General features: G+C 44.3%; 1 protein-coding gene across 1 annotated transcript in view; it reads right to left on the bottom strand.

Annotated features, from left to right (window-relative positions):
• The window catches only part of LOC134674724 (citron rho-interacting kinase-like), a 34,029-nt gene extending 7,933 nt beyond the window's left edge, over nucleotides 1–26,096 (bottom strand). The window contains exons 1-29 of the mRNA XM_063532851.1: nucleotides 25,730–26,096; nucleotides 24,868–24,965; nucleotides 24,190–24,342; nucleotides 23,342–23,538; nucleotides 21,652–21,829; nucleotides 19,943–20,058; nucleotides 19,309–19,489; nucleotides 18,403–18,538; nucleotides 16,831–16,930; nucleotides 16,215–16,397; nucleotides 15,160–15,424; nucleotides 14,974–15,039; nucleotides 14,390–14,611; nucleotides 14,036–14,152; nucleotides 13,722–13,874; nucleotides 12,000–12,209; nucleotides 11,446–11,514; nucleotides 10,990–11,237; nucleotides 10,584–10,740; nucleotides 7,903–8,004; nucleotides 7,341–7,508; nucleotides 6,814–7,023; nucleotides 4,922–5,038; nucleotides 4,566–4,672; nucleotides 1,380–1,448; nucleotides 1,239–1,280; nucleotides 964–1,047; nucleotides 591–735; nucleotides 19–220 (exon numbers count right to left, since the gene is read on the bottom strand). Coding sequence (XP_063388921.1) covers nucleotides 19–220; nucleotides 591–735; nucleotides 964–1,047; nucleotides 1,239–1,280; nucleotides 1,380–1,448; nucleotides 4,566–4,672; nucleotides 4,922–5,038; nucleotides 6,814–7,023; nucleotides 7,341–7,508; nucleotides 7,903–8,004; nucleotides 10,584–10,740; nucleotides 10,990–11,237; nucleotides 11,446–11,514; nucleotides 12,000–12,209; nucleotides 13,722–13,874; nucleotides 14,036–14,152; nucleotides 14,390–14,611; nucleotides 14,974–15,039; nucleotides 15,160–15,424; nucleotides 16,215–16,397; nucleotides 16,831–16,930; nucleotides 18,403–18,538; nucleotides 19,309–19,489; nucleotides 19,943–20,058; nucleotides 21,652–21,829; nucleotides 23,342–23,538; nucleotides 24,190–24,342; nucleotides 24,868–24,965; nucleotides 25,730–25,937 — 4,303 coding nt within the window. The 5' untranslated portion in view covers nucleotides 25,938–26,096. The remainder of the gene's footprint in view (nucleotides 1–18; nucleotides 221–590; nucleotides 736–963; nucleotides 1,048–1,238; nucleotides 1,281–1,379; nucleotides 1,449–4,565; nucleotides 4,673–4,921; nucleotides 5,039–6,813; nucleotides 7,024–7,340; nucleotides 7,509–7,902; nucleotides 8,005–10,583; nucleotides 10,741–10,989; nucleotides 11,238–11,445; nucleotides 11,515–11,999; nucleotides 12,210–13,721; nucleotides 13,875–14,035; nucleotides 14,153–14,389; nucleotides 14,612–14,973; nucleotides 15,040–15,159; nucleotides 15,425–16,214; nucleotides 16,398–16,830; nucleotides 16,931–18,402; nucleotides 18,539–19,308; nucleotides 19,490–19,942; nucleotides 20,059–21,651; nucleotides 21,830–23,341; nucleotides 23,539–24,189; nucleotides 24,343–24,867; nucleotides 24,966–25,729) is intronic.
• Between the last annotated feature and the right edge of the window lie 1,783 nt (nucleotides 26,097–27,879).

Genomic DNA, 27,879 nt, shown 5'->3' with positions numbered 1-27,879 from the left:
GATATATGTGTATCTCACCTATCGCAACGGCGTCCTCGGCCAGTGCGGCGGCCGCCAGCGGCTTGCTGGCGCCGGCGTGCAGCGCGCGCGGCGTGTAGCCGGGCGGCGGCGGCGGCGGCGGCGCGGCGCGCAGCGCGCCCAGCCAGTGCGCGCGCGCGGCGCGGTCGCCGCACAGCGCCGCCGCCGAGCTGCCGCGAGCGTCAGGGTTCGAAATCGTGATCTGAAAATAATCACGACCGAATTACACGGCGCGCGAACTCGCATGCGATTTTAGTTACGTTGCGGACCGTTGGTTACGTCCGATTCGACCGACCTATCGAAAACCGCAATGTAATGAAACTCGCATGCGAGTTCTCGCATCGTCTAAATAGGGCTTTATACATATAAGGTTCATTATGTATGTGAGTTTCTTTATTGCACCATAACTTCTGAATGCCTTGACCGATTAACATGTACAACGTTTTGTTAAAATCCTTACGTCCAAAAAAATATCATCTAGAGCGCCATTCACATTTGCCTTTGACCAGCTATCGAGCGTCATGTGCTAATATCGGTTTACCGTGCCGCGCGGTATGAGTAATGAGAGTCACCATGAAGGCCCTGCCGGCCTCGTTGAAGGGCAGCCCGGCCACGTCGTCGCCGGCCAGGCGTGCGTGGAGCTCCTTGGTGCCGCTGCGCAGCACGAGCGCGCCGTCGCTCAGGCGCGCCGTCATGCGCTCGCGGCTGCCGTCTCGCCTATACACAAATTACGGTGAAATGAGAGTTGTCTATTTTTTTATAGCCTCATTAATTTTGTTAACAATTACAAATCATTTTATACATATATTCAAAGAAAAAATATCTAAACTAGTAGGTGCAGATATTATTCAAACTAAGTTTACTTCAGTCTCGACATTGTTTGTTAAAGCTAAAGTTAATTATATAACTTGAAAAACATAAATTATTTTATGGTGGATTACATACCATACTATTTGTAAGGATGACTCCTGCGATGAATTCACCCATGTGTCCGTCCGTGCATCAGGCGTATCGATACTTTTTACGGTCCTAAAAGAAAACGAGTAAATCTTACAGCCTAATTTCTAACTATTACTTACTGTATATGAAATTTATATTTCTTACAACACAAATTTTGGTCTAATTAAAACAATAAAATGCAGCGGAAGAAATCGAAAACCTTATTACTGAATTGTAAAAATAATTCTTCTTATAATTAATTCTTAAATATAAATAATTACCCGTTCGGAATTTTTTTCATACGTCTCGGCGTCGGAGGGCAACTGAAATAAATGCATGATATTTTTTTATAATTTCGGCATTAATAGGTAATTAATATGATATGTATCCAAGTAGGTATAGGTTAAGATAGTGATACATACTTGCTTTCGTCGAGAGATTTAGAAGCGGCCAGTTTAGCGCGCAATCGGTCCACTTCTTCTCGTAACTCTCTGGAAAAAATATGTTTTTAGATGGGCCTCTAAACATTAACCCTTTTCCAGGCATAGTACCACATACGCGCCAAAAGAATTTCAACTTTAGCATTTCGATTTAAGGTTCAAATTAGATTGCACATTCGGGAAATGTGACTTGCCTTCAAATGAATCATCAAAGCTGGATTAATTGGAATATATTTGGAATTTTGGGAAAACCTTCTAGAGGGTTAGTTATCATTGACTAGGAAATTGGTATTGTAAGTCGAACAAGTCTTGACCGCTATACTCTATATAACGCGACATGCGTGTGTACCCAGTGTTGGCCGAACGTTTTATTTTATTTATTTCAGTCATTTATGTCAGTCATTCAAATTGTTTGCGGTTTATAATATATCAATATTATTTAAAAACCTTTAGAATAAAACAGATTAAACATACAAATTATAAACTAAAATAAACCTAAGAATGAGTAATAATTTATTTATTTTTATTTTATTTATTTGGGGCATCAATAGCAATACAAAAAGTACATGATACATAGCACAGTGAGCAAAAAACAAAGCCAATAACAGATGTCCACAATAATACAGTTAATATACAATAACTAAGTAGAAACAACACAAAAAAAATGTTAAGAAAAAAGAAGGCAAAATAATAATAAATTAATTGCAATTGACCATGGTTAATGGCATGGTTAATGGTTAATGCGATTACACTTGAAGACTGGACAGATGGCATCTCGATCGGGGGCTTGAAGGTCTCCAACCTGCGATATGCAGACGATACCACTTTGTTCGCCACCAGTACCCAGCACATGGAAGAACTTCTCGGCAAGATGGAAAGCGTTAGCCTTGAGTTCGGACTTAAGATTAACCGGAATAAAACAAAAATGATGAATGTCGACCGCATGAATAACAATTCTCCAGAAACCACACAAATTGCTAATTGTGATGTGGTGCAATCATACATTTATCTGGGAGCTTTAATTACGAACAACTGTGGATGTATCGACGAAGTAAAGAGGCGTATGGCTATTTTAGCGGTGTCAGTTATGAAGTTGACCCAAAAATTTTTTATTAAGCTATGAGCTTCATCACATATGATCTTTGAGTAATTCTAAGCATTTCAAGCCTGGGAAGCAATAAGGGTAGGGGGGGTACAAAGATGGCCGCCACCCGTCATCATTCAAAAAAATCTGTTCTGGTCCTGGTGGCTACTAGGGCAAGTTTGGTATCATTTTCGTATAAACCGGAGACGTAGAATTCATTGCTGATATTTGTTTTTTTCAGCTTCATAGTAATTTTACAAGAAAAACGTAAAAAGATGAAAATTTTGGATGGAGGTTTTTGCTTTGAGAGCTAATAACTTTTGTATAGTGGCCAAAAATATCATATAAAACATACTATAATAAAGCGTAATTCATGCAGATTCTAAACATATACACCTTGAGTAATATCCTACTGCAAAAAGATGGTGAAACAATTATTAAATGACCGCAGCGCGGGTAGTTGGACTTTCGTTTATCTTGCGGACCGTCGTTTATCTTACAAAATGAAATCGAGTACGAGTATCTACGTAGGTATTGATGACGAATAAAATACTTTCATGCAGACATAATTCATCATACAGACATAATTTTATGCACTTTAATTTTAATGCACTTGCAACGATTTGAGTGGGGCCTATAGTGTTATTTGACCGGTGTTTTCTGTAAGGTGGAGGTAAGTACGTACTTCCCCAGTTGGGCTCTGCTTGGATAGATCTGGAATGACATCCGCTGTGCTGTGCCCTACCACACAAAGCGAGATGACATTCACAGTGCCCATACCTCTCTTTTGAACGTAGTTTAAGGATATACCCGGGTCCAAAATTGGGTCCGAGAAATAACTATTATAAATGAAATTATTCTAATAAAATAGCGCTCTTATTTTTGCTGATAATATTAAAACACTATTTATGAGAGAAATTGTACTACTTAGGAAGAGGCAAAATATTTATTTTCACGATAATTTTCATGCTATAACTCACTTTAAGTAATTTTATAGGTACTTACTTATTGTTGTTTTTAATAAATAACTTCAACCTGCACATAACATTCATTTGGATTTGATTTGGTTTGATTTTGTTTGATATTTTACATTTAATATTTGCTTCAGGTTAGTGTGGCGAAAAATTCTGTGTTTCACTCGGCGGCAAATTTTGTTTAACCCTCGTTCTTTGAAACCCTTACAACGCTCAAGATTCCATTTTTCGAACCACTCACTACGCTCGTGGTTCAATTTTGAAATCTTTCGCTTGATCGGGTATCAATATTAGCACGAGCGGTTAAACAACAACTTTGCCCCCTTGTAAAACAAATAACTATTATGCGGAGAGCTTACATTTAGAAATCATAACAGCTATGTATATTTGTCATACTAATATAGGTTATGCAAGTATGACTTGGTGACAAACCAACGAAGCCCCGCCTCGCGGGGCTTCTATTTTCTGCTCTGAGGGATAAAAGGTAACTAAGGAACCTAACCTAACCCAACCTGAAATTGCGGTTGTACATTATCTTATTTGTTAAGCGGGCAAGGACTGGCCACAGAAGGCCAAAGATAGAAATACTTGGCGAAAACTGGAGGAGGCCTTCACCCAAAGAGGGGTCTCTATAAACAAACCTTAAAGATTAAAAAAAAAATACTTGTATAACATACTGTAATCTCTTAGAGAATTAATAAAGGCTTTTTATTTTATTTATTTTTATCGTGGACTGAATTCCGTACCAACGAGTCTTATACTTCGAGAACTCGGCATCAAGCAGCGTTTATCATCTTTGGTGCAGTATCATCACCTTTTTTGGTCACGTATGCCGCCGAGGGGAGGTGGCTATTGAGCGACTTGCGGTCCAGGGAAAGGTTGAGGGTCCAGGCCACGAGGAAGATCGCCTATGAGGTGGACTGACCAGATAAAAGCGGCAGTAAATGTCATTATCACTACATGAATGCACGAGGAAGGCGGCTATCAGAGAAGAGTGGCGAGGTGCTGTGAAGCTTGCCACCAACACCTGAAGCGATGACCACGACCACTCTGTCAAGTGTGATACCGACGATTCAATTGCATTAACGTTTCGGCCACCACTGTGTGTACCTGTTGGCGCGGCGCAGCGGCGGCGAGGCGTTGGTGCGGCGGCCCGACCGGCCGAACAGCTTGTTGCCCAGGGTACACTTCTTCCGCCCGACCTCTTCCACTTTGGCCTGAAACGGTCACTTCGTTATATAAACGTGAAAAGATAATGACCACTAGGCAGTGTAGTAGGTGCATGAACAGGATGTGAGGTGGGTTCAAAAACTGGGTAGTTTAGATATTCTTCAAATGTTCGTTGTGGTTCGAGTTACACATGAGTTGAACCGTAAAGTTTAACGTTAGCATGTCTCACGGCAGTTTTAATACGAAGACGAAGGTCGCCGAAGCGAATAAGTGGTGGAGTGGAACAATAAGTGTACCTGCAGGAAGTCGATGAGCTTGGCCTGCTGGCGCAGCGTGGCGTCGGCCTTGGTCTCGCGCGTGCGCCACCACGCCGTCGCCGCCTCCGCCGCCTCGCGGGCGCTCTCCAACTGCTCCTGTATTCACATACAACTGGCGTGTAATGCAAATGTTATAAAATCAATACACTTAACCTTTTAACCTCCGCAATTTTTTTATAATTAATACGTGATATGATAAATAGTTAATCTCTTGGATAGCGCACAAAAATCCATTTTAAACCGTATTCGGGGCCGACGGGAGCGGCTAAATGTTTTCTACACATTTATATCTAAAAACATTTATAGCTCGCGAGCTCGTTATAAAATAGTGGCAAAATGTAGTCCCGACTCCAAAATTTAATTACATAATATAAGAGATATGCGATTATGTGGGGCTATCTCAGGTTTCTGTAGCGAAGTGAAAGGTAGCTCCCAACCGGTCTGTTTACCTGTGCCTCGTCGAGCTGCGCCTTCAGCTGCAGCGCCAGCTCGTGGTGGTCGTGCGCGCGGGTGCGCAGCGCGGCGCACTCCTCCTGCAGGTCGCGCACGCGGCGCGCGGCGCTGCCCAGCGCCGCCTGCCCGCCCGCGCGCTCGCCCTCCAGCGTACCTGTGCCTCGTCGAGCTGCGCCTTCAGCTGCAGCGCCAGCTCGTGGTGGTCGTGCGCGCGGGTGCGCAGCGCGGCGCACTCCTCCTGCAGGTCGCGCACGCGGCGCGCGGCGCTGCCCAGCGCCGCCTGCCCGCCCGCGCGCTCGCCCTCCAGCGTACCTGTGCCTCGTCGAGCTGCGCCTTCAGCTGCAGCGCCAGCTCGTGGTGGTCGTGCGCGCGGGTGCGCAGCGCGGCGCACTCCTCCTGCAGGTCGCGCACGCGGCGCGCGGCGCTGCCCAGCGCCGCCTGCCCGCCCGCGCGCTCGCCCTCCAGCGTACCTGTGCCTCGTCGAGCTGCGCCTTCAGCTGCAGCGCCAGCTCGTGGTGGTCGTGCGCGCGGGTGCGCAGCGCGGCGCACTCCTCCTGCAGGTCGCGCACGCGGCGCGCGGCGCTGCCCAGCGCCGCCTGCCCGCCCGCGCGCTCGCCCTCCAGCGTACCTGTGCCTCGTCGAGCTGCGCCTTCAGCTGCAGCGCCAGCTCGTGGTGGTCGTGCGCGCGGGTGCGCAGCGCGGCGCACTCCTCCTGCAGGTCGCGCACGCGGCGCGCGGCGCTGCCCAGCGCCGCCTGCCCGCCCGCGCGCTCGCCCTCCAGCGTACCTGTGCCTCGTCGAGCTGCGCCTTCAGCTGCAGCGCCAGCTCGTGGTGGTCGTGCGCGCGGGTGCGCAGCGCGGCGCACTCCTCCTGCAGGTCGCGCACGCGGCGCGCGGCGCTGCCCAGCGCCGCCTGCCCGCCCGCGCGCTCGCCCTCCAGCGTACCTGTGCCTCGTCGAGCTGCGCCTTCAGCTGCAGCGCCAGCTCGTGGTGGTCGTGCGCGCGGGTGCGCAGCGCGGCGCACTCCTCCTGCAGGTCGCGCACGCGGCGCGCGGCGCTGCCCAGCGCCGCCTGCCCGCCCGCGCGCTCGCCCTCCAGCGTACCTGTGCCTCGTCGAGCTGCGCCTTCAGCTGCAGCGCCAGCTCGTGGTGGTCGTGCGCGCGGGTGCGCAGCGCGGCGCACTCCTCCTGCAGGTCGCGCACGCGGCGCGCGGCGCTGCCCAGCGCCGCCTGCCCGCCCGCGCGCTCGCCCTCCAGCGTACCTGTGCCTCGTCGAGCTGCGCCTTCAGCTGCAGCGCCAGCTCGTGGTGGTCGTGCGCGCGGGTGCGCAGCGCGGCGCACTCCTCCTGCAGGTCGCGCACGCGGCGCGCGGCGCTGCCCAGCGCCGCCTGCCCGCCCGCGCGCTCGCCCTCCAGCGTACCTGTGCCTCGTCGAGCTGCGCCTTCAGCTGCAGCGCCAGCTCGTGGTGGTCGTGCGCGCGGGTGCGCAGCGCGGCGCACTCCTCCTGCAGGTCGCGCACGCGGCGCGCGGCGCTGCCCAGCGCCGCCTGCCCGCCCGCGCGCTCGCCCTCCAGCGCGGCGCAGCGCGCCTCCAGAGACGCTACGCGTTCGTCTGCGCGCTCCACTCGCTCCTGGAACGTGTATATATATTCAGCCGATCTGTTCAAACAGTCTTCTGTTAGAACCCTTAGGTAGGGGTCGCGGGGGCTCAGAAAGCCTTAATAAGGAAACTAGGAAGCAGGTTAAAAAAAACCTTCTGCCGAGGTGTCGCGTCATGGAAAAATTTGAACAACATTGTCTTAAAACATCTATTATCTGGAGATCTGTCAGAAATTATGCAAAATTAAACCCTATCCCTTTGAAATATACTTCAAAATCAGGTAGGAAATATATTTCCTCTGCCTTATAAAAGCTGACACCTTTCAATATAGAGTTGTACGTAACGTACCTGCAGCAGCTGCACCTGCGCCGTGGCTTGCATGTGCAGGTCGCGCGTGCGCTCGAGCTCCTGCGCGGCGGCCGCCAGCTCGGCGGCGCGCGCCGCGCTCGCGCTCAGCGCGCCGCCCAGCTTCTCCTGCGCCGCGGACAGCTCCGCGCGGAGACGTTGCACCTCGCACTGTCAAATACATACACAAACTGAACCAAGAAAACGATGAAAAAATATAACAGAAAGCTCCTCCTTCCACACGTTATCCCGGCATTTTTGCCACGGCTCATGAGAGCCTGGGGTCCGCTTGACAACTCATTCCGACAATTGGCGTAGGCACTAGTTTTTACGAAAGCGACTGCCATCTGACCTTCCAACTCAGAAGGGAAACTAAGCCTTGTTGGGATTAGTCCGGTTTCCTCACGATGTTTTCCTTCACCAAAAAACGACTGGATTAAATGATATTTCGTAAATAAATTCCGAGAAACTCAACCAAAATATAACAGGAATATAGGACAGCATTTCCCAACGTACGGTACGTATGTAATTAGCACCGATTAAATATGAGTAATAAAATACGTACCTCGTGATCTTTGCTCTTCCCTTCGTTTAAATCTGATAACTTTTCCAAATCTATCAGTTGTTCTTCCAACAGGCTACACGCTTCTTGTAATGCTTTATTATTCTGAAAATAAACATATTATTCACTTATAGTCAGACTGCCCGAAGCAAATAATACTTAATCGCTCGGTTGTTTTGTGCAGTAATCGCATGCGTTCAACAGATTGCGTTCGCCGCGAAAGTATGCGTTCCGAAAACACGTCGTTTTTGGGGCAAACACGTGCGTTAACGCCGTAGCAAAAGGCATTGTAATTTTTCCTACGTTAAAACAACATAGGCAACTTTGTTTTATTATGCGTACGTACAAAACGCTACTTCTGTAACGCGATTTAGGGTCTCCCCACACTTATTGACGCGGAATCGGAAATGCTGACAGGAAAGAGCTTTATGTCTTCGCAACAAAAGTGAAAAAGACGTTACTCAAGTTGACATTACGACACGACGTGTATTTCGCTCTTTCCGCGGCGGTTTTTCGTCGATAGGTGTGGGGAGACCCTTAGCGCTTGCGCTTGACATTAAAATACATGTTGTTTTGTGAAAATCAAATGTGGTGGACATTAATACTAGATATGAATTAGGGCTCATTTAGACGATGCGAGAACTCGCATGCGAGTTTCATTACATTGCGGTTTTTGATCGGTCGGTTGGATTGAACGTAACCAACAGTCCGCAATGTAACTAAAATCGCATGCGAGTTCGCGAGCCCGTCTAAATCAGCCCTTACCACGTTATAATGCGAGTTGAGGTTGGCGAGCACGGCCTCGACGGCGGGGCAGCGGCCCGCCAGCAGGTCGGTGGCGAGCGCCACGCGCAGGCGCCGCGCGCGCGCGCTGCGCGCCGGCTGCCACGCGCGCACCGAGGGCTTCGGCCCTACCGGCGGCTTCTCGGCCTGCTTGCCCATTGACTTCATAGACGTATTCATTCAGGACGACTTCATTTTTGTACGCGCGAACGAAAGCTTTTTGCTTTTGATATTTAGTTCAAAATGTAAATACGAGTACCTATCGCAGTACCAAAATTCCTATCATATTCCCTATTTTACGAAATCCCATTTACGAAGTCACATTTCGCAAAAAAAGTACACTTTTGATTTCGACACCATGTTCAGTATTTAGCCTCAAAACATTTTAAGTGGAGTTCCGATATTATATTAGGTGATTAAAATGTTGACAACTACGGCGACTATGTAACCACTGTTGACTACGGCGCGAGCACGACTAAGCTTTGAATGGTTGTCCGATATATTTTTGTTTGGGAGCACAATGGCATTGTACATCAATTGTTACGCATTTATAATAAACAATAAAGACAGGTCTAACAATAGCTGTTTATTTATGTTTAGCGAAGATTAAATGTATGACAACTATGACATCTAAGTACTGAAGTATGATTCAATAATCAATAGACTCATTAAAGTAGGTATTAGAAGATTATTTATGAGAGAAAACAAGCCGTGAAGTCGTCGCTACTCACTCTACTGGAGCTCGCTTTCTACAGATGTCGTTCAGATTTCTGAATAATGCAGGTATAGTTGACCGTAGTTCTGCAGAAAGCGACTAACTTTTTATTTTTGTCAAAGTGACTTACACCCTAACTCAGTAGCTTTGGTCGCTTTCTTCATTGATTAAAAAATTGAGTTGGTCGTTTTCTGCATAACTACGGTCAGTTTATCTGCAAGTTATCTTTGTACCCTGCCCTAGCCTGCGCCAGCTCGGTGTTGTGCGCACGCAGTTGGACGCTCTCGTCGCTACTCTTGTTATTTTCAGTATATAAAGTCATCACTCTCAATGTACAGTCGCCATCAGACATATCGTTGCGGCCAAGGTGTTCACAATATCTGAACAAGCACTCTAAACGCCCTGACAATAGAGGCGTGCTCAGATATTTGTGAGCACCTTGGCCGCTCCGATATATCTGATGGCGACTGTACAGCTCACTTTACATTATGGAAAGCGTGTCAAACACAAAAGCTGTCACTCAGACGCCACGTCACCGAAGTGTCAAAAATGAAATTGAACGTAATGCATATGCACGTAGGTCTATGTTGCTCTTTGGTCTGTGATCGATTAATCCGTCTTTGGAACTGGACCTGCGGTGCGGATATATCGGTCATTGGCGTCCAAAAGGTTAATAAGTTCTCGACTGCTCATCTCCTCTTGTTCCTGAGTGGATTCGGCGCTTCTCGCTGTACTGGAGCTCGCTCTTCTTACAGACAACGTTGCGAGTTCTAGACAATGAAGGTCGTGACCCACGGCGGTGTTACCTGCGCTAGCTCGGTGTTGTGTGCGCGTAGTTCCACGTTCTCGTCCCAGAGCTGCGCGCGCTCGCGGCTGCTCATTTCCGCTTGTTCCTCGGCGTGGAGACGGCGCTTCTCGCTGTATTGTAGCTCGCTCTTCTTACAGACAACGTTGCGAGTTCTAGACAATGAAGGTGGTGACCCACGGCGATGTTACCTGCGCTAGCTCGGTGTTGTGTGCGCGTAGTTCCACGTTCTCGTCCCGGAGCTGCGCGCGCTCGCGGCTGCTCATCTCCTCTTGTTCTTCGGCGTGGAGTCGGCGCTTCTCGCTGTATTGTAGCTCGCTCTTCTTACAGACATCGTTGCGAGTTCTGGACAATGAAGGCCGTGAGCCACGGCGGTGTTACCTGCGCTAGCTCGGTGTTGTGTGCGCGTAGTTCCACGTTCTCGTCCCGTAGTTGCGCGCGCTCGCGGCTGCTCATCTCCTCTTGCTCCTCGGCGTGAAGTCGGCGCTTCTCGCTGTATTGAAGCTCGCTCTTCAGCTTACGGATGTCGTTGCGAGATCTATGAAAGTTTAACTCACATACAACAGCAGAAAAATATAATTAATGACGTGGTATTAAAGTGTCGTTTGCTTTATCGTGTGGCTAACTCCGTTCATCATACGTACGCTGAAAAAATCGTCAGCGCCATTAATTAAGAAGCAATTGGATTGTCAAGCTTTAACGCGAGGTAGTACATTGCCACCTAGTTCACCCAATCATTATATTGAATTTTTTTATCCATTTTTTATTGATTAATAATGATACATACCGATCAACTTCGGCTTGAGCCGTCTCATGTCGTTTCTGCAACGCAGCTAACTGCTGCTTGGCCCTCTCGGCCTCCTTGGTCGCCTGCTCGTACTGAGGCTTCAGTGCATCCAGTTCAGTCTGGACTTCAGTCGCTTTCTTCTCGGCGGTCCGTTTGGCCTCGAGGACGGCGGTTAAACGCTCCTCCGCGCGCTTCAGGTCGCGAGCGGTTGACTTAGCTTCTAATGAGAGGTCGTTGAACTCGCGCTCCTGAGAAACCATTTGAAATATGTAGGATTCATGGGGTGTTTGATAACTATATGAAAAAAATGCGTTCAAGAGGATAATCTGAACAACTAGAAACAGAATAGCAATATTTCAATTTATTGAAATATTCTTGTGAGATATAAAATAGAACAAGAAGAAGAAGAAGAAGGTGGGGGTTTAGAAGGTGTTTAGAAGTATTTTAGAGGGTCACCTTGCGCCATCTGGCTAAGTTAGCAGATCTAGCTTCCTGGCGTAGAGCGGCTATTTCTTCCGCACGCGTCTGAAACAAAGACGAAATTTAGTAAAATGCATTATTTTGCTATCTCGCAAGCGGTACCTTTCAATCCACCTTTCCAGACATGTTATCCTAATATAGGTAGAAATATAGTACTTAAAAATAGTGCGTTTCATCTATTTACCTTCAGCCCGTGTGCCTAAGCATAATCCTGGTCCACGCTATCACTAGACGTGTTTATGTGCTGCGAGCTTAGAGCATTTAATAGCTGGAGAGCTATAAGAGCTTACCCCTCTGCCGAAATCTTGCACAATTGTGCAAACTTTTGTATGGACTGACATGGCTATTTGTACATTACGTAAAAATCATGTAGAAATAGCAATACATTTGACGTCCCCTCCCCCGCAAAAATCGGCAGACTGTTTCGTAAAGAAAATGACAGCGATGGCATCTCCAGATACAAGATGCTCTAAGGCTGCTAGTTATGGTACGTGTAGCTTGAGTGACCAGTAGTAGAAGTAGGTACTGACCTGTAGCTGCGCCTCGGCGCGTTCTAACTGCTCCTTCAGCACGTATACTTGCGCAGAGTGCTGCGCGTCCGCCAAGCTCTCCGTGTCGCTCTGCGACTTGTGCGGCGAGCCGTGCGGCGTGCCGCGCGCCTCGCACTGCACGCACGAGCGGCTCTCCAGCGCCGTCACCTCGCGCTCTAGCTGCCGGACTAGCTGCTCGAGGGTGTTCACCTGGTCACGTGCAATATTATGAATGCTCAATGGGGATGGTGATATTAATCGTGAATATAATACATATTAAGCTTAAGTGGGACTGGGCTGGACATGTCTGCCGCATGTACCCTGAAAGGTGGGCCAAAATGGTTACGGAGTGGGACCCACGGAACACCATAGATGGTGCTGGCCGGAGTGCAGGCAGACCGAAAGGGAGATGGCGGGACGACTTGGACGCATTTTATCCGGATTGGCGGGAAACTATAAAAAACAGGGTCGAGTGGAGGAAACGAGGGGAGGCCTTTGCTCAGCAGTGGGACACTTAACCAGGCTATTAAAATATATATATATATATATATATACAATATAAACATAAACTTAAGTGCCCCTCTAATCGAACTGATTACTTAGTTACTTGTAGGAAACAGCATCTGGTACCATTATTCGAACGACGTGAAATTGCTGATGTTATATTCCTCCTTAAAATCATAACTGGTGAAATAGATTGCCCGGAATTGCTCCAGCAGATCTCATTCGTAACCCCTTCTCGGTTAAAAAGACACTTTCCTCCTATCTCATTAAAGCGAACATCATCCAACTACAGACGTAATAGTTTTCTTAACCGTGCGAGCCGTAATTTGAATAAGCTAACGAAAGAGCTTGATATTGATATATTTAATTGCGACATTCCCTCCGTGAGGCGTAAATTGACGGAAATGTGTTTCAATTAGGCACTTTTTATTTATCTCGTAAGTGAGTGCTTTGTATATGTAACTAGTATCTAAGTTATAACATAACACTTTATTTTGTTCTTAGTTTTTCAGTTATTTTTTTTTCTTTGTTTTTACACTATTTAATTGGTGTCCTGTCACCGGTAGTAGGGTTTGATTATGTAAGCGAATGTTGTTAGTTTTGGTTTGAGTCTTATCTCTTTCATGTGTGCGATGTGTGTGTGTGTGTGTGTGTGTGTGTGTGATGCGTGTTACTTAAGTATATGTTTTTACTACATATCTATTTGCGAGTTCCTGTAATTGGCTCTATATATCTATTTAAGATTCCATTGTCATTTAGTTAGCTGTTGGATCTCCTTATGTAAATAAATAAATAAATAAATAAAAATATATTAAAAATATGTTGTGTTTATCATGTTACCATGTTTTGGTTTCCTAGGAAAGTGATGCCGTCATATTTGCATGACGGCCGTCTTGACGGTGTCAATAGTTTCGTGAACGTTTTATTTGATAGCGGTGAAGCCGTTTCTACTAAAATCTCAAATGAGATTTGAATAAATGATCTTCCACGCTACGATTATTTTCCTTTTCTGACGATAATTTTCGTTTCTTTTGACGTTGGTGGCTGACGGTGCGTTATGACGGCGTGGAACTGTCCACATGTTCCCGCTACATAGACCGAGCTGTTTCGCGCGGCAATCTCCTCACAAGGCGGCTCTTTTTGTGTGGATCCACCATATAGATTATATTATTTTCAATGTTCCTACATATGAATTAACAATTAAAGAGCTCAACGAACTTTCTCCCGGTGCCTCGCGTCGTCCTGCAAGGCGGCAGCGGCGCGCGCCTCCGCCGCGTCGAGGCGCTCGTTGAAGCGCGCCTCCGTGCGGGAGCACTGCTCCTCCAACGCTGCCTCGCGAGCGGCTGCTTCCTGAATACTGCGCTGGAGCTCCTACATACAACAAATGAAATATTTCAATATCTATCAGTGGTTATAAGTCAATGAATTTCTGTATTAGTACCACTTTGTATTCTTGCTGAGTGCCTCCTTAAAGATTGCTGTCCGGCGTCAGTCACTTTGTCTTAAGTAAATTTATGGCATTTTATATCTACCTGCACTTGAGCGGCGAGCGAGGAAGCTCGGACGCGCTCCTGCGTGAGCTGCAGCTGAGCTTCCTTCAGCTGCTCTGTGGACGCCGTCGCCATGCGCTGCTTCTCGCCCAAAGATTCCTACAAGTACAAACTTTTTACTGGAAATGATCACATTTTTAATCATGTTTGAAGGAAATACTAAGATAATCTTACACATCCCTAATGTTATCGAATACAATAATCAATGTCATATTGATCCCACCGACCAACTTGTAATTTATTTTTAATACGGGACGTATGATTGACGGACTCATCACTGCTCTTTAACTGTGACTTCAAAGTAATATGTTGTCAAATAAATAAAGTAAGACATACCTGCACGGAGGCAAATTCTTTTCGAACATCCTCCAGCTCTCTCCTCAACTCTCTCGCGTCGGCCTCGGCCTCGGCGAGGCGCTTCTCGGCCTGCTCTCGGGCGCGGGCCTCGCGCGCCGCGGAGGCCTCGGCGGCGGCGGCGCGCGCGCCCGCCTCGCGGCTCTCGGCCTCGCCCCCGCTGAGGGTCTGGCGGCGGAGCGCGCGCTCTTTTGCTATTGTGTCCTGTCGAATAGGTAGCAAGGTTAGGTTTAGCTACTGAGCGAATTAAGCGATGACCTAATATAATCTATAAGCAATTTTTACAGATTTATACAATTTAATTTAATGTAATATTTAGTAGCAACTACGACGTACATTTATTTTTAAACTGAAATTACTACAAGCTTGTATATGATACGACAACTATTTGATTATTTTTTGCTACCAACAAAAAACTTATCTATGCCATTCCGATTCCTACTAAAGTACCTACTACTATGTAATGATTGTAAAGTTGAACAAAACCAATTAAAGTACATACATAGCAGCGACTAATAACTACCAGTACCAACTAACTAAACTACTTCAAGGCTACTGTAACTCACGATCGCCCGCACGTTGAGCTCTGTCAGCGTTCTGTGCCTTAAATCTTGAGCTTGTTCTAGTATATCCTGACCAGAACAAAAATAAACAAAAAATCTTTTGGACAGAGTTAAACATTTTTCATTGCGTTGTTTGTAAACATAAGGACATTCTCGTTTGGTTTGGAAGGTCAAGGTTAAATCACACACCTTATAATGCTTATGCTGCGCCCTCGCGGCGTCCGCGGCAGCGACAGCCCTAGCGCACTCGGTCTGCATCTCGCTCACTCTCGCCTCCAGCCGCGCCATGTCCTCCCTCAGGCCGTCCCGCTCGCTCGCCAGGTCCTCGTTCTGCGCCTGGGCCACGCGCAGGTCGGCGCTGTTCCGCTCGGAGGCGGCGGAGGCGAGCTCCTGGTTGGTGCGCTCCAGGGCCATGCGCTCTTCTTTCTCGATTTCTATTTGGCGTTCTAGACGTCTGTAATAATGTGGAAATATAGTTCAGTGAATTTACATGCACATGTCGGGGTTGGGTTTATTTAAAAAAAGTTTAAGTTAAAGTTTAGTACTTATTTGTTGTTATAGCGGCAACAGAAAAACATCATTTGTGAAAATTTTAACTGTCTAGCTATCACGGTTCATGAGATACAGCTTGGTGACAGACAGACGGACAATGGAGTCTTAGTAATAGGGACCGTTTTTACCCTTTGAGTACGGAACCCTAAAAATGTAAAGGATTTTGTAAATTGGCAATGGCTACATCTTTGGAGTTGTAAGTGTCCAATGATATATTAAAATGATAAGGTAACTTGCGAAATTTCGGGTACCAAAACAAAGCAAACCGCTTAGCGAGAGTAAAGTGCGGACAGTCTGGACGTGCACCACTGACTTTGACGTCGACAGTTTACAACATGTTTATTTCGGAAATTGTATAATAACAGTGTTTTATGCTGAACCTAATCAAATTTTCTTACAGTAGATATCTATAGAAGCCTTCGTAAGGCGTGTTTATAGACTAGGAATCCTCTAGACGGAGTTTAGAACAATTATTTTATGAAACTGCGATGTTGCCAAAAATACGGGGGTGCGGGGGACTAGGTGAGCGAGGTGCCGTGCCGTGATTGGTCCGTTCAAAGACACGGACGTCACACAAAGACACTTTCGATTTGAAAATGGAGTCAAACTACCGTATTTGTGGCAGAGGGGGTAGAGCTACTATGCTCAGTGTGGAAGATGTCTTGTCTGCGGGTGTGTTAAACAAAACATACTTGTTCTGCAGGCTGAGCGCGGTGATCTCGGCCTGCAGGCGAGCCCTCGTGCGCTCGTGCTCGGCGTCGGCGGCGCGCCGCACCTTCTCCGCGGCGGCGCCAGCTGCGGCCTCGGCCGCCGCCAGCTTGCTCTGGAGCGACGCGATCTCGCGACCACGTGATGCCAGGAGCTTCTCGGATGACCTGGATGCATTGAGTAAAGTTATCATTATGTCTTCGTTATATTAACATACAGTATGGTACAGCTCATCATGTATTATGTATGCGGCACCGCGATATAATACATTCAGCAAAGACACACTGAAAGAAAACGAACTAAAGGAGGTCGAACTTAAAGATGTCCTTCTGTTCTGCAGGAAAACAAGAAGGTTTGAGGAGAATGGTGTGAGAATGCCACCGGGACAGTAACCTGCAGCTCCGACTTTAGGGAACTGGACTGAATGAATGCGACACGTGATCGACAGCCCGCCTGCTTCCGGCCAGCTACATGATACAGCTCAATTTAACAAAAATGTCGTAAATTTATCGAAAGAATGGCAGATAAAGTCAAGTTAAGATCAGACGGCGCTGAACGTATATTGCGTCGCCTGTATTGATGCAAAATTCAAGTACTCACTTGAAAGTAGCGAGATCAATAGCGGTGCAGTCGTGGGACGCGCTGAAGCCCGACGACGTAGAGTTATCTTCGGTTTCGTCATGCGCCACGTAGGAGTAACCTGCCAAAAAATTACGCAAAATAAAAAAATAAAAAAATCTCCTTTCAGAACGGTCCAATACTTTCAATTTCAACACTAAACAACATTTTAATTTTTAGAACGTAGGCAGATAGAGAGCGGCAGACGCAGGCAGAGCAGAGTTCCGCGTTCTGGTGACCGTTGACCGCTCAAGAGTTCAGACGCACACAAGTGGCGTTCAAATTCTCGCGTTCTAGTTTCGTTCGTGTCTTCGTACATGCAACATGTCACTAGCGGGTTCATCTTCCGATGAAGAATTATTGCTCTTGTGGAGCTTAGAAGCTTCTAAAAAGAAAAGAAAGTATTGGGTACACCCACGCGAGAAGATTGATTGGCCTGACCTTCGGCCGAATATTCGGCATCCGGCCGCCGAATATTCGGCCGGCGGAACTATACCTACATTGTGCAGGTTTGACCTGTTTCGTAGTGAACGTTCGCGCGGACTCATTCTAGGTTCGAAATGAGTGCGCGTGCAAGCGAGTGGTATGTTTAAATTGTTTTAAAATAATAAACGAGTACGATTATCATCGTGACTGTTCCTTATTTCAATTTTGTTTACTCCGAAATCAAGCGTTGTTACTATCTGCTATCCGGCCGGATAGTAGGCCACTATCCGGTATCCGGCTGGATATTAAAATAATGGCCGGATACCGGAAAGTAACCGAATATCCGGTGCATCTCTAGTTTTTATAGTTAACGTCACTTAAATCGTATAATAAGCTCCTTTCCCTAACTAATTCAATAAACTTTTCTGTGTTAGCAACCTCCGACATCGCGGCGTTCAGGCGTTCTCTGTCTCGGCGGCAATAGAACTCTCAGAACGCGACGTTCCGCTTTGACCACCGCGGTCTGACTGCCCGCTGTGTGCGTTGTTGTTATAGACTCGGTACGGGGTCTCTATTGTTTCCCAAATAGTTTTAAGTTATAATGTATTGTTTGTCCGAATTTTCGTTAGTCATAATTGGTTTTTCTCAGAAACGCGTAACTTTTCAGGATTGCCATAAAACAAACCTAACCTAACCTAACCCATCTATAGAATAACCTTACGAAAATCCTGAAAAGTTAACGGTTTCAGTTTTATGACTAACGATAATATGACAAACAATACATTATGACTTAAAACTTTATGGGAAACAAAGGGACCCCCTCGGTACGTTCGGTAGAACGCAGAACTCTGAACTCGGAACTCCTGACCGCTCTCTGTCTGCGTGCGCTCTTAAGGTACTAAGCGCCACTTGCACCATTCCACTAACACGGGGTTAACCGGTTAAACCTGGAGTTACCATGGTTACCAGTACAATTTGACACTTGATTAAAGGTTAAACCGCTTAACCCCGGGTTAGTGGGATGGTGCAAGTGCCTCTAAGTAGCACGTAACATCCTCTGGCCTGCGCACCCAGTGTAGATGCCACGATCGAGAATGCTTCTGATAGTATTGATAGTGGTGTAGTTACCGACGAAGGGCAGCTGTCCCGCGAAGGGCGGGCGCGCGCGGAAGGGCGCCGCTGACACTGGTGGCGCCTCGCGCGGCGGCGGGCTAAAGTACGTGGCGTCCTCCGGCCCGCGCACACGCGGCACCCACGGCGGCGCCTGACACGGACAATACACAACTTAACTATTTTACTTTAATCTATTGTTCAATATTTATTTATATTTATTTATTTGTTTGTAGTTTGTATTGTTGTTGTGTTGTCTATTGTTATTGTTGTTGTTGTGTTGTTGGGTGTTGTTGTTGGTAGTTCTAACGAATTTTTACGTTTTTACGTTCAAGATAGTTCTAACGAATTTTTATTACCGTGTTTTGCGGTCAACCTTTTGTTTTATTGAATACCCTGTTAAGTCGATTGGACGTAACTAAAAACGAAGACCTAGGACCAAGCAGCCAAGCCAAGCAGAGCCGAGGATTAAGCAGTAATTTCATTCGACTACGTACAGTAAGTACTATATTTGGGCATTTTCATTTTAACTTGTACGTACTTTAAAGCGATAAGTTGCGCTTTAAAGTACAAATCACAAGTATCAGTTCCCTGACAAAATGTATCGGGTTCTTATGGCATTGACCGTCAGTTTTCTAACGATTTAGCCGTGACACAGCTAAGGTTAGTATTCCACCTGTCCAATTTCTTGGTCCAATGTGCATTCCGCCTCACTCTCTCACTAAGCAAAATGTGAGACGCAAATACACATTGAACAGTTGGAACACCACCCTGAGTGAATACGGCTGTAGGGACACAATGTAATTACTGTACTATTGCACAAACAGTAAATAAACTTTAATTGGTATTCAGTGACTTTTAAATTAACAACCTTCCGATCCCGGAGTTCATGTAGTGATTATAGACCCATACACGGCCACTTACCTGATCTCGTATGGAGTGCACGGAGAGATGCGCCAGCGAGGGATGCTGCAGCGTGTCGAGGTAGTTGTACCGGCGCGAGGGCGTCACGCGCAGCAGCCCCGCCACCAGCGCGCGCCACGCGGCGGACGGCCCGTCGGGAGGGGCTTCGAAGGGGGGCTCCGACTCCGGGGATCGCTCGTACCTGACACGTTATTTATTATTACACGAGGCATCTGATAGACCCCTTAAACTTTTGAATGAAACAATCATAGCCCAGTTAAAAAAAAAACATATTCGCCGTGTGGGTGGCGGTCCACAAAGTCATGTAGCAGACCCCCATGATTTTTAGTAACTTATCACATTCATTGCCACCCAGCCAAACAAGACGTCCGCGCCAGGTCGCTACAATTTCGTCATATAAAACAGCAGTACCACGATCCCGACTGTCGGGTCATCCGGCCTGGGAACAAAATCATAAAATATCCGGTAGTCGGATTTTCGGCACTGAATGTGTTAAAGTTTTGAATGAAAAAAAATCTGTTAAAATAAAAAACATTTTCGCCGTGTACGTCGCTGGCGGTCCACAGTCATGTAGCAGAACACTATGATTTCTAGTAACTTATCAAACCAAAAAGATATATGAAAAAGAACTTACTTTTGTATATTGCTCAATATGGTCGCAATGGAGTCGTCATCCCCCGTGGAGAACGGCCTCCGGAGAGTCACCAGCTCGAACGCCACGACGCCCAGCGACCAGTAGTCGCATGCGGACTGCACACACAAACATTATATACTGTAAAACAAGTCCGTAACGCACAGCCTAAGCAGTCGAAAGTCCTTGAAATTTAAGACACATGTTCTTCAATTGTTGTAGAGCTCTACTAACAACCATTTTTTTTTATTCAGATGGTGTAAAGCTATTTTTTTTTTAATTTATCTTTTAAGGAATACTGCGCTGACGACGGTTAGTAGGTAATGAACTATAGTCAGTGTGTGAAACTTTGGATTTTTAATTCCTTGAGGTTCCAGAGACTACATTTTTCTATTTAGCAACACAACTCCATCATCATTTGGTATACTTACTACTAAAATTTTCAAAGCACAATAAAAGGAAATTAAGTTTAGAGTAAAATAAATGTTGCCTACTTGTTGCGTCAACTTTTAGAGCTTTGAAAATACTGTAATGTACTAGGAATAGGAACTAAATTATGAAACAAAATTCTAAATGTATTTTTCTAATACCACACCAGTTAGTAAAACACACCAGCGCCACGAAGCGGACTTTCTACAGAAAACCTTTGTTAGTTACAACATTTTACTACTGTTTAAAATCTACTAACTACTCAAAACAAGTGCAAACTAGAATCTACAGTCATGCCTCGACATTCCCATTCCATAACTACAAGAGATAGACAATACGCCGCGTGCTGGCGTGTTAGGTTCTACTGCGGATGGTTAGATCTCTTTTGAATTATCCTGACCTACTTTTCTTTTATGTAATTACCTCTACGATTTGATTTTCTGGTGATTTTAATTATCAAATAATACAACTGTACTATTAATTTGTACAACAACTGTATTACTAGTTATACTTAAATAATTCAAATTCTTGTTTTATGGTAAAGCTAGTTTTACCAAATAATTTTTGGTATAAGTGTAATTATTTTGTACACATTACATAGAATGAATCGTTTTATTATAACGATTTTAGCTTGTTTATTTTGTGAACGGTACTAATATGTAATAAAAAATGCATTAACTGGCATTATTAAAGGTAGAGCCGATTTTACAACACCAACTCTTTATTTTATAAATATTACGGAACGATAATGGATGAATAGGATAATCAAAAGAGTGTAAGGTAAGTACTACCACTTTTATAAGTTACATCGCTTTATGCTACAGTTGACAACTATCCAAAGGTTTACTATAAAAGATTTCTTCTTAGTGATATGATCAACTGTTCTTGAGTTTAAATTTTTTTATTTGGTATTTCCTTTTTAAGCATAATAAACATTACTTGTGTACCATTTAAACCAGAGCCGAGTAAGGCGTTCGGTTTCGATCCCAAATTAGATTTTTGGATACGTTTATATAAACTTTTCATATCTCTGAAGGAAAACATTGCCACACAGGAATCTTGCCTACACTCGCGAGGAAATACCAAGCTGTGCGTGAAGTCCTCAATCAAAATTCGACTTGCACGGAGATCGTACCAAATTCTCGTAACCATAGGACGTATTGATCTCGCGAGAATGTCGTGGAGCTGATAACCTAAAACTTAAAGGGTCTGTTCTGTTTTTTTTTGTCGATGTAACTTATATGAGCGGTAGCACAGGGACAGGGTACAGGCACGCCACCCACAAGCGCAGTATGCTCAATCCCGCGGCAGCACTCGGCACAGACGGCGTGGCGGCGCGCGCAGTCGGCGGCGGCGAGCAGCTCCGGCGCCACGTAGTCCGGCGTGCCCACGGCGGTCCCGGTGTCGCCGTCCGCCAGACGAGTGCACGACCCGAAGTCGCCCAACTTCACGTGCCCGCATCTGGGGGGGTAGAGCAGTTGCTCGATTATCTTCCTTGTTACGCTATTATAGTTTTTTTTTAGCATTAGAAAGAAGGTAAGCGATCTTGACATGTCTGTAACTATTCCTAATGAAAGCATAAGAATATACATGACACAATCAGTAACTATTACTAATGAAAGCAGAAGAATATAAATTGTCGGGTGACAAGCAAAAGTCACTAAGTACTATCAAAAAATTAAAATAACAATGCACTTTATTACACTTGTAATACGGTTTATTGTCCAATAATTTCAATGGTGTTAGTGACTTTTGCTTGTCACCCGACGAAATTATCGTATTAGATTCATAATTGTTACATACATATTTTCAAATGTGTTTTCAATAAAAAAACCCATCAAGATTGTTTACCATATTTCTAATGCTAAAAAAAACGAATAAGATTAAAAATTATAGCGAAAGCGGCAAATGTGAAATTAAGAGGAGCAAACATTTTTGCTGTGTATATAACTTTAATGTGTTAAATACTTTTCCCAATAATGTGCTAAAAACCCATCCATCGAAATTTACTCCAAATGAAGCAAATCACAGACTATGCTTCTTAGTATAGAGATATACTATCTTTTTAACACATTCAGTGCCAGCCCGAGCTACGCGCTACGAGCGTAGCTGATAATACGGGAAAAACTGTATGTAGCGAAAAGCGCCTACGAACAGTGACTCCCCTAGGGAGTCGCTGGCAATTATTTTATTTTATTTTTTTATTTTATTGGTATTCAGGACAACAACAACTTACAAAGTATTATTACATAATATAAGGCCAATAACAGTTATCCGTTGGTTGACAAATAATATACAGATTTATTATTAAAAACAAAGTAATATCTGGTAATATTTAAAGTGAAAGTGTGCAAGCCACATAGGAAACAGTAAGTGATTAATGGATCGATACATGATTAATATGAAAAGTGAAAGAGGTAGGTACCCATTTTGCATGAATTTGATAGGTAAATGCCTTAACATTATTAGTTGTTATAATTTAGAATGCTCTTGCTAATAATGATTACTCCTTTACCCAAAGATCACTATTTTGCGCTCCTGTAAAAAGTAACTATTATATTTACTATATTTTAAGTTATACCCTTGCATAAGATACCAAAATTTTGTATTTTTTTTAAGACACGATAAGCCAATGATGAAAACTCCTACAGTAGGACACTGAATAACTATCATATTTTATCTCTTTTTTTTAAGCAATATATCTAATACATCTTTTATAAATTTATTTTTAGGGCCATTAAAAGGATCCGTTGAGTCAAACTCTTGATTATAAAGATGGGGAATGCGAGATAGTACGACATTTGCGCCGTAGTTAGTGGAGTGCAGTGGGACTTGAAAGAGGGTGGTATTCCTGGTACGGCGTTTAGGAACTCGAAATGATATACCAGACAATTAATGTGTTAACCCGTCCATTACGGTCTGTGGCGACGGAAGATCTCCGCCCCCCTACATATTTATATCCAGAACAGTCACCGGTCTATCAAGATGTTGTGTGGCTTCACGTCTCTATGAACGAAGCCGAGCTGATGGAGGGCCTTGAGCGCGTGCGCCACCTCAGCCACGTAGAAGGCGGCGTCGCGCTCCGACAGCGGGTTGTGGCGGCGGGAGAGGAGCCCCGCTAGGTCGCCGCCCGAGCATAACTCCATTACTAGGTAGAGAGTCGTGTTATCCTGAAGTAAACACAATATAAATCACTTTAAAAAATTCTACATATGTATTATTGACATAACAGGTTAGTAGCTGAGCTTGAGTTTAAAAGTTCCAGATCTTATTAGATGATATCTTATGTACTGTAGACAGTATCCACTCCCATGAAATTTAGCAGGAACATAAAGGACTAGTTTGGAGGTTGAGGACTTAAACTCTGACTTGAGGGTTCTTGAGACTTCTGACTTGAGAATATTATTTACCGCTTGAGCGCGAAGCCACTCCATTCCATCTTGGGCAAAAATGCTTTCGTAAGTGCAGTTTTTTTCCTATACATAATTTCTCAAACGATTCAAAGGAAACTTCATAAGCAGAGTCAATTATTATAAGGTTTTTTTTTTGTCAGTTTCCATGTGGGTTCGCGAGGTCTACAGCTCACAGAGCGACCAGTTTATGTCTGCTGAAGAATCACGTAAAAGTACCTACTAACTAATTAGTACTGTATAATAGGGACAAGACTTAAAATGTGATCTACCAATGTGATTGAAGATAATAGGAGATTTCGGATGATACAATTTGTGTGGGTAGTTATTAAGACATTGTCAGGTAAATCTCATTTTGTCCCCTATTCACTCCAGCCATCCCTATTCACCCCGGTTGACGGTATTGTGTACCTGGAAGGCGTATTGTAACTTGGGCGCCCAGGGCCCCGCGGCGCCGGCCAGCACGTCGCGCTCGTCCGCGGCGCCCACGACGCGCTTGCGCGCCTCTTCTTTGCGCACGCATTTCAGCGCGTACACGTCATGCGTCTCTTTCTCTCGCACCATCTGCATGGAGAGGAGAGGTAACATTGTTTACTGTCTGCTTCTTAAAGCCTAAATTCCTGAACAAACATGATGTATTTACATATAATTATTAGCTCTTAGTTTTACCAGAAACAAGGTGGAATAGAATGAAGTACAGTAGAACCTGCTTAATATAATCATGTTTAATATAACTTCTCAAATAATGTTTGATTGAACACTTGTAACATGTTTTAATAGATTTTTTCAGTTTAATACGAATTTCTGCTATAAAGTTATAAAGGCATTTTTAGTACTCTGGTCCCTTTAGTAGTCCATTTTCTTCATTCTTTGGCAGTAATCAAAATTAGGTATGATAAAATGTATACAAATTAAATTATAAGGAACAGAACTTATCCTGTAAATAAATTGTCTGTTTTAAAAAGTTACCTGTCTGGGTATTAAATTTTTTTAAGTAAGCTATGGTTGCCTTTTGCCAACCTAAATGAATAAATTCTAGGGAGTATTTTCTGTTTATGAAGAAATTAACAATACATAGATAAAACTTACATGCACATCCCCAAATTGGCCCCTGCCTATGGTATGTAGAATTTCAAAGTCCGATATGCAGACACGGATCCTGCGCAGCTCGGCCAAAGTGCTGCGGTCTGTAAAACATGTTTGCATCAAGAAATAAATGTTATATTCACATTGTCTGCATAATTATCTCTTTTGAGGAAGAGAGGAGAGTTTAGTTGTTGTTACATGGAACTATTATATAAATTAAATATTACGATGGTACAAATTAAAAGTGAATGATGAAATGACGGGCGACAGAGAGGTGTGGAAGAGAAAGACATGCTGCGCCGACCCCAAGTGAATGGGACAAGGGCAAGAGAATGATGATGATGGTACAAATTAAACATGAATGGTTATGTTTTGCCTTTCATTGCTTTGATAAGCCAGTGATGGTATAAGAAAAACTGAAAGCATCAAGAAAACAGATAATATCAGTACTTTAAAAAAAATCTTTGCCCTGAAATTCCCAGTTCCATGATGTATGAAAATCAGTACCAGAACACACCTTGTGTAATGTGGCTATTCAAGCATAAGATTATTTTAGAAATTGATTAATTAGTAATGAAAGAGCCAGTTATATTATAAGCCAGTAAAATACTTGTACTATATGCTATATGACTAGCTAGAGATCTTTCATAATTCATAAGCCTAGCTAGACAAGGCTTTCATATGTAAATAAATTGCCAAAATGACCAAATTAGGCATTATCTTGTCGTAAATAATAACAAATAACCGGTAGAAGTCCGAAATAGGCGGACATTGCCATTTAAGGTAGCGGAGAACGGTATGGAATGCAAATAGCAGCTGCCTGCAGCAAGGCAGGTGGTGCATAATAAAACAATGAATATCTTACATTTATCCACGAAGGCGCGAACCAAATCATCACATTTCTTGACCGGATCATCGTTACACTCATCGTAAAGCACTGTGAGAGCATCAAGCAATGCTTCTCGGTCTATTGTCTTTTTACTAAATTTACTTGACCCCGCAGACACTTTGCCTAAAATTTGTCGGTTCAAGCGTGAAATCCGTACAGCGATAGCCTCCTTCGATGGCTCCATGTTGTTTTTCTAACTAAAAACTAGTAACGAAGTCTTCAAATCATTGTTTTGAATATTTCAATGTTTGTTTTTGAGAGTTTGTAATGCCATTGTAGGCAATCGAGACAGCCCGGTGAAATTGCCGTTAACTTTTTGAATCTCGAATGGTCCGAACTGTCATTTGATGACTTAGGGTTGCTAGCAATAAAAAATATTGCCAGTGTAATCACGTCATAACTGAACATTTATCTGCGGTTATAAACATATCTCAAATAACTTCTTACTTGTTTTAAAACTTGCTACTCACCGATAGATGGCGTTTATTACACAATTCGCAACATTTGATTGAGATGTCAAGAGAAGTCAAGATTCCTTGAAGGAAGACATTTCATTTGATTTCATTCAATTTCAGTGGTCAATGAAGTCTAACTCATATTTATTTTTAATAAAAGTAAAGTATAATGATAATAATAGTGAAATTTGTGTAAAACCGTACTCGATAATATTGTTTTATGTTCTTTGTAAATAACTTAAACCATGAAATCTGAGGAAAGGACAGGGGCCAGTGAGATCAAAGTCTGAATAATACATTTATAAACAGGAGGTAAGTACTTTTTAATGAAAACATAATTATATATACCACAATGAATACTCCACGTTGTCGACGTAGGTTCCTACCAAATCATATAAGATGTCGTAGGGTCGTAGCAGCAATAACAATCAAAATTCTATTCTATTTACGTAGCTTCATGGTTGTTTTTTGGCTGGCAAATTTATATACTTGGGGGCCTAGCCAAGATGCCAATAGTTGATAGAAACGCTAATCAAACAATGTATTAAAACATAATGTGTTGAGTCTGCAACAATTTTGATAGCACACGAGAGTTATTTTAAACGTCAGACCGGGATCAATACGACAATCTTCCGTGTAGTCTAATCGTTTGTACTCCATCGTGTATGCCTCTTCGTGTGGATATTACTTTCCACATGGCGTCGTCCACCATCACAAACACATCGAGAATCACTAACAGAAACGATTATAAGATGCCATTATCCTTTGACTTTGACCCGGGTATATATGTCCTTAAACTACGTCCAAGACCACCGGTGGACGGGCAGCAGCGTCCCTCAAATTCGGTGTACTCGACTGCGATCGCCAACCCGCCTGCCAAGCGTGGCGATTATGGCATTCACCCCCCAAAAAAGGGGGAGGCCTATGTTCAGCAGTGGACATCTTATGGCTGAGATGATGATTATCCTTTGACTAGCCACTGCCCGCGATTTTGTCTGCGTAGAATTAATTTAAGTACCTACTTCCAGCTTCCTTAGAGACCCTCCTCCCTCAACTAAGCGTCTCTCGAGCGTCGGCATCTAGTCAAACTCCATGGCTGCTGCTTATTGACGCAACGTTGGCGCAAGCACAGAACAAATAATAGTATGATAATAGTACTAGGTACAGAAGACTCACTCTCTAACAAAACGCGTCTGTCACGATCAGCACTGGCCGCTAGGTGGCGACAGCGCCACGCGCGGCTTATGGCAAACCCCAAAATTGGGGTCGAACGGATGGAGATTTAGCTACCTGTAGCAAAGCGACGAAATCGCGGAGTGAGCCACGCCTGGCGCAAGTGACACAACGCTGAATAAATTCCACCTTCCTTGTCACCCCCTTACTTAAGGGATGGTTTTCATAATAAAAACTATTCTTTTATGTCCTTTCTCGGAACTCAAACTATCTCAATAGCAGATACACAGAGTTACTTTCGCATTTAATTAAGTATGTATGATATTAGCAGGTAGGTAGCTATAATTAGGCAGCTCATTTTTTGTGCCTTTAGAACTTGGTTTGGTACCTAAATCTGGTTCTCACAGGAAAATCGATCGATTATATTTTTTTAGCGTCTAGCCCAGTTTTTGTTTTTAAATATTTCGAGCGAAGCAAAACCTTCCTATGTCCGTGTTA

The sequence above is a fragment of the Cydia fagiglandana genome, chromosome 20 (assembly GCF_963556715.1).
Source record: "Cydia fagiglandana chromosome 20, ilCydFagi1.1, whole genome shotgun sequence".
NCBI lineage: Eukaryota > Metazoa > Arthropoda > Insecta > Lepidoptera > Tortricidae > Cydia > Cydia fagiglandana.
The sequence above is the reverse complement of the archived record's forward strand: the minus strand, read 5'-3'. Positions and strand labels throughout refer to the sequence as shown.